General features: G+C 48.7%; 1 protein-coding gene and 1 long non-coding RNA gene across 8 annotated transcripts in view; one reads left to right on the forward strand and one right to left on the reverse strand.

The window, feature by feature from the left end:
- The first annotated feature begins 309 nt into the window (after positions 1–309).
- Positions 310–5,245, forward strand: part of NFIA (nuclear factor I A) — a 343,081-nt gene continuing 338,145 nt past the window's right edge. For all 6 annotated transcript variants that reach the window (XR_006886030.1, XM_046645541.1, XM_046645542.1 and 3 more), the window contains exon 1: positions 310–400. Coding sequence is in view for 5 of the 6 variants with exons in the window: in XM_046645541.1 (XP_046501497.1) it covers positions 398–400 (3 nt within the window). In the remaining variant the exon portion in view is untranslated. The remainder of the gene's footprint in view (positions 401–5,245) is intronic.
- On the reverse strand, positions 3,593–4,962 carry LOC124229953 (uncharacterized). Of its 2 annotated transcripts, none has more exons than XR_006886031.1 (3): positions 4,717–4,962; positions 4,527–4,616; positions 3,593–3,878 (listed from the first exon to the last, which is right to left on the reverse strand). It is a non-coding gene; the product is annotated as an uncharacterized LOC124229953 (long non-coding RNA). The 2 variants fall into 2 exon arrangements; XR_006886032.1 differs by having other exon boundaries at positions 3,593–3,957.

Genomic DNA, 5,245 nt, shown 5'->3' on the forward strand with positions numbered 1-5,245 from the left:
AAATCACCGGGGGTTGGGGGGGAGAGGGGGCTGGAATCGATCGCAACTTCTGCAAAGTCTCGTGCGATCCAAACGCACGAGGCAAAACCGGAGGATCGGAGGAGCCGCGCCGGGCTTGGACCGCGTTCAAAGCGGAGAGAGACAGGGAGGGAGGCAGAGCGCGCCCTGCGATTGCAGAAGCCTCCTGATTTGGAGTAAAAAAAAAAAAAAAAAAAAAAAAAAAAAAAAATTCTCAAAGAAGCCTGCAATTGGCCAACAGCTTTAAAAAAAATCTCTTCCGGGTTTTCAACGGTTCAAAGTTTTTTTAGTTTTTTTTTTTAATGCAAAAAAAAGGGGACAGCAAATGAAGCAATTCGTCTGAACATTTTAAAGTTTCTCACGTACTCTTTACATTGCAATGGTACGTGGTACATCTTAAACTTTCTATTTCGCGTTTGTACGATATGTTTTATAAACAACAATAATGGTAGAATGATTTTGTTTAATGGCTAAGACTTTAAGGTTTCTCTAGCTTGCATATGCATTTAAGTGATTGCTGCGTAAATGTCTATTGTGATGGTTTTGTTTTAAAGACGTAGCTTTGTAGATGGCTTTTTTGCTATGTGCATCGCAGACCCGGTTTCCCTTTTTTTTTTTTCTCCGAGATTTGAAAAAATTGCTGAGCTTGACAGATTTTTTTTTCCTCCGGGCGCTTGCTCGGTTCCAGAAAGGGAAAAAAAAATCCTGTGCGTGCTCTGTTCTGTAAAAAGACGTCCAGGCTCAGCAGTCAACCTAACCCGAAAAGAAATGTCTGGAGCCGGGGAATAATTGACGATTCGATCCTCTAATCAATGGGACAGCACGGGAGATTGACAAGAGCTGCACCCAATCACGAGGAAGCTCGGGTGTGCAGTGGCTCGCAGGAGCCAGGGGGCGGGCAGAGAGGCGCTGAAGTTCGCTGCGGCTCCGGAGGGATGGCGCGGTTCAAGCTGTCAAAGCGGCAGGCTCTTCCGGATTTAGCAAGCACAATAGGAAAGAGTTTTCGAGTTTAAGAAAAAAGAACGGATTGGGGGATTTTTGCATGAATCGTATGCCTTGTCTATTGCCTTTCGGAAAAAGTTAGAAAAATTCTGCTACAGAAATATTTAACTTTGCATTAATTGTTATTTTTAAATTCAGGGAAGTTGTTAACCGTGGTTGGAAGGCGAGGTTCAACTTTTAAATATGTGTGGCTTAGAAACTTGCGTGCTCTGTGGGACTGTCGTAAGCTCTGGGGGGGATCTGTTGCATACTCAGCATTGCAAAACCTAGCTCTGATTGTCTTGGAAACTGGCTTTCAAGGGCTTTGAAGGGATGGTTCAGCCAAGCCTCTCTCTTCCAGAACTGTGAACAGCAGTTTTAAGGGAGAGAGACTGTTTCACAGGGGGACTGACAGCTGTTTTATACATTTGAAAGAAAGAGGGGGAGAATGCTTTTTCTTGACTTTTCTCGAATTTTGCTGTTTAAATATATGGTCAGTAGCAAATAGGATATTGGCTGGCCAAGTTCACATTTCTTCTTGTTGCCACAACAACCCCTGTGGAGGGTGCTGTGGAAGGTTGCTGACTCCGTCGCTCGGCTGGAGTCTGCCCCTTGGACGAGTCTTTGACACCAGTGCAGTGGGAACCAACTGCAGTAGCTTGTCTTGGAGACAGTAACTGGCAGCCTCTGACTAAAATATATCCATCTCTTCCTTCTCTCTGAGCACTGTAGACACCTAATTCTGTTGGGAAATGAATGGAAAAATACTATGGGCTCTTTCCCATTTTGGGATTAAATTCCCATCCAGCTATTTCCTAAGGCTTTAGGCCTTCTGATCAAATCTGGTTTTGAAATTTGATGTAAGAGTCCACCTGCATGCTCAGTTCAGCAACATGACTCCATTTAGGAATATATGCATATAAGAAAAAATCTGTGCACAAATGATGAGTAGGTAAAAAAACTAGAGAAGAAAAATGGTGGGAAATGCTAGTGATAAAGTTAGTTTTGCTAAGAACTACAGTTAACAGTGTTGTCACTTATGAACCCCAATTTTATCTTCACTGCTTTGGGCATTAAAATCTAAGTCATATTAATAAGATCTTCCTATTAAATAACCTCTGAAATGAGAGGTATTTGAGATGTACATATAAGTGAAACCTCATTGACGTAATTTATATATCTAAGAGGATTTCACTGAAACTGGCAAGGTAACGTTTCTGCAAATAAAACACAGTAAATGCAAGGCTGGGCTCTGTGCCAGGAAGAATATGGATAGCAGAGAGCATGACAGGAGCCTCCTTACGCAGAGACAATCCCATTTCAAGGCAGCCTCCTAGCACTTGCAAAATAAATGATTGGAGCGGTTATTTCCAATAAGGGGTTTATCCTTCCTAACAACGGGTCATCTGTGTGATTGCAGTAAACTAGTTTTCTTACTTCACCTGTGTTTCCTACACTGGCGTCTCCTCTCCTCTCTTTCTTCTCTCCTCCCTCCATCCCTGCTTTCTCTCGAGTGTCTTAGCGTCTTTGTGAACTCTGGACAGGGATTTACTTTTGCAACTTGGGAAGAGGGGAGAGCGTTGGAAATGTTTTTTACCCCGAGACTGCCCTCTGAGGAACATCTGTTTCTTTGTGTGTGTGTTTAAATTTATGCCTGTTGGAGAGAAAGTTACCAGAAGCCTTTCTGTAACTGTAACTCTTCTACTGTATTTTTTCTCAGTCCTGTTTCCAAAGGCTGTAGCTGGAAACGTGCTTTGTGGAGTTTCCCCGCCTCCCTCCTCGGCGGGGAGGGCGCGGGAGCTGGCGCGGGTAGGGAGCACGGAGCGGATGTGAAGGGCTTTGGTGCTGAACTTGGAGCCAGCCCTTGCCTAGAGGGCGCAAACAATCGTCCCAGATCCAAAAGTCTTACGGAGGGCGCCAAAAGTTACTTAAGATAATATTGCTAACCGCAGAGAGCTGGAAATCGCGGGCACGTCCACTGCTGCAACAAAAGAAGTTTTTAAAGTAGAAATATCAGCATTAAATTACTTTTCCCCCATTTTTTTTAAAACCAGGGCGATGTGCCAATCCTTTAAAAAAGAAAAAGTCTGTCTCTTTTTCTTGAGATTCACTTAAAAGTAAGAATCTCTGCTGTTTGGGGAAGAGGCAGATGTGAAGTCCATCTTTTAATACACCAAAAGAGAGATTTTAATCCGCTCTGGATGAGAGCTTCCCAGGAGGACACACTCGGAACAATAGCTTCTCGCTGTGCCTCAGTTCCATGTTGGGACCGTCAGCCAGAAACTTCTGTCGAGGAAACTTGGAGCGAGTTGAAGTTATAGATCCCAGCAAAGGTTTTCGTGGCCAGGGATGTTGTCTCTGCAGCTCGGCTGGGCTTTTAGGACATTTCTCCCCCCAACGGAAATCCAAGAGGAACCCAGGAAAAGCGGTTGTTTACTTTGGGACTCTCTCATTAAAGGTTTAAGTCATTATTTCTCCTCACCTCTTAATAAACAATCTGAGAGATGTCTAAGGATATTTAGAAGCCGGGTGTGGGAAAAATGGTCCCTTGAGAATTCAGCAGGCATTATTTTAGCAATAAAGTAACTGGAGAACCAACATGAAATAACTTTAGACAGATGCAGAATATTTCAGAGTTTTATTTTGCTCTCTCCAGGAGCGAATCTCTTGCCCTTTCCTTTAAAAAGGGGGAGGGGGTCTGAATGAGTGGCCTTAACCCTCCCCTCACCCTCACCCGCGCCGTGGGCATTCCTACTGGAATTTCCCCCTTTCAGCTCTCTAGCTGTGCAGCCTCTGCCAAGGTGCAGGTTTCCGTCTCTGTGCCAGTGTCTTTCCTCTTGGAATTTAGAGCCGGATTCACAAATGCAGCAGGCTGCAAACTAGAGGGAGGAGAGGAGGAGGAAGATATGGGGGTTCGGAGGAAGGAGGTATACTTTTTTTCCCAGCAGGGAGGAGAGCCTAGAGAGAAAATATGAGGTTAAAAAAACTGGAAAAGCAGGCTTATTGGAAAGTTGCCAAACCCTAAAAACCACCCCTCTTTTCTGCCAAAACAATACTTTAGCAAACCTAAAATAATTGCAGGAAGCTCTTTTCCATTTCAAGAACTATTACCTGGGGGAGGGAAAAAGAGGGGGTTCTTAAAAGGCACCCTTCCAGAGGGGTCCCAGGAACAGGGACGGTAAGGACAGCCTGTGTCCAGTTCTGGGCACGTTTGTGGATCAGAATCTCTCCCTTTCCTAAGGGGACATCCCTCTCACATATTATTTTCTCCTACAAAGAAAAAGATGCCACAGCTAAAGCACTGCTGTTTCTGAACGTGGTGGAACTTTTTCTATGGCGTCTATGCTCAAACCCACTGGTTTCGCAGCTCTGGGGGGAGAACGCTCGTTAATCTCCGCCTCCCTTTCTGCAGACCTCCCCCCCCAATCCAGTGAATCTTCTGCGCGAACCCCCCCACCCCACACACACCCCTGCTTCTGAATGCCATAGAAGCTGCACAAAGTTTGCAGGATTTTGTGCATAATTACCTCTGCCGACGATCTATTCCCCTAGAAAGCTTCGTTGGAGAGATTACAATGCTTTGAGCCATACCGCATTTCAGAGGGGGAAAAAGTTACCTAGGAGGTCGGAATTTTTAGAAAGATTCGCATCCACGCCCGTTTGCCCCCGCCGCGTCCCCTCTCTCCACGCCCCCGCGGTGGGCCGGGCAGCGGGCACCTGGCGGGGCCGCCGGCCGCGTCCGCGGAGGTCTGCGGCGCGTGGGGGAGGGCCGGGAAAGTAGTTTTGTTTGCTCAAGCACATCCTGTGCGGCCTCCGCTGCCCGGAGCACAGCCTGCAGCCGCGCCGCGCCGCGCTCCCCGGTCCTGCGGGGCGGGCGGGGGCCGGGAGGAGGGGGCGCGGAGCGGAGCGGGGCGCGGAGAGGAGCGGAGAGGAGAGGAGAGGGGGAGAGGCGAGAGGAGAGGGGGCGAGGAGAGAGCAGCGGAGAGGGGAGAAGAGGAGAGAGGAGAGGAGAGGGGAGAAGAGGAGCGCGGAGCGGAGAGGGGCGACCCCGGGAGAGGGGCGGGCGAGCGCGCGCGGGCCGGGAGAGGGGCCGGGGCCGCCCGCCGCAGCCCCCCCGCGCCGCAGCCTCCCCCCAGCCGTGCGGAGCGGAGCGGAGCGGCCGGCGAGGCCGCGGCGGCGGGCAGGCGGCGGGCGGCGCTGCGCCTTTAACGCCCGGCCGCGGACATGCCCAGCGCCGAGTAGGCTC

The sequence above is a fragment of the Equus quagga genome, chromosome 18 (genome assembly GCF_021613505.1).
Source record: "Equus quagga isolate Etosha38 chromosome 18, UCLA_HA_Equagga_1.0, whole genome shotgun sequence".
Classification (NCBI taxonomy): domain Eukaryota; kingdom Metazoa; phylum Chordata; class Mammalia; order Perissodactyla; family Equidae; genus Equus; species Equus quagga.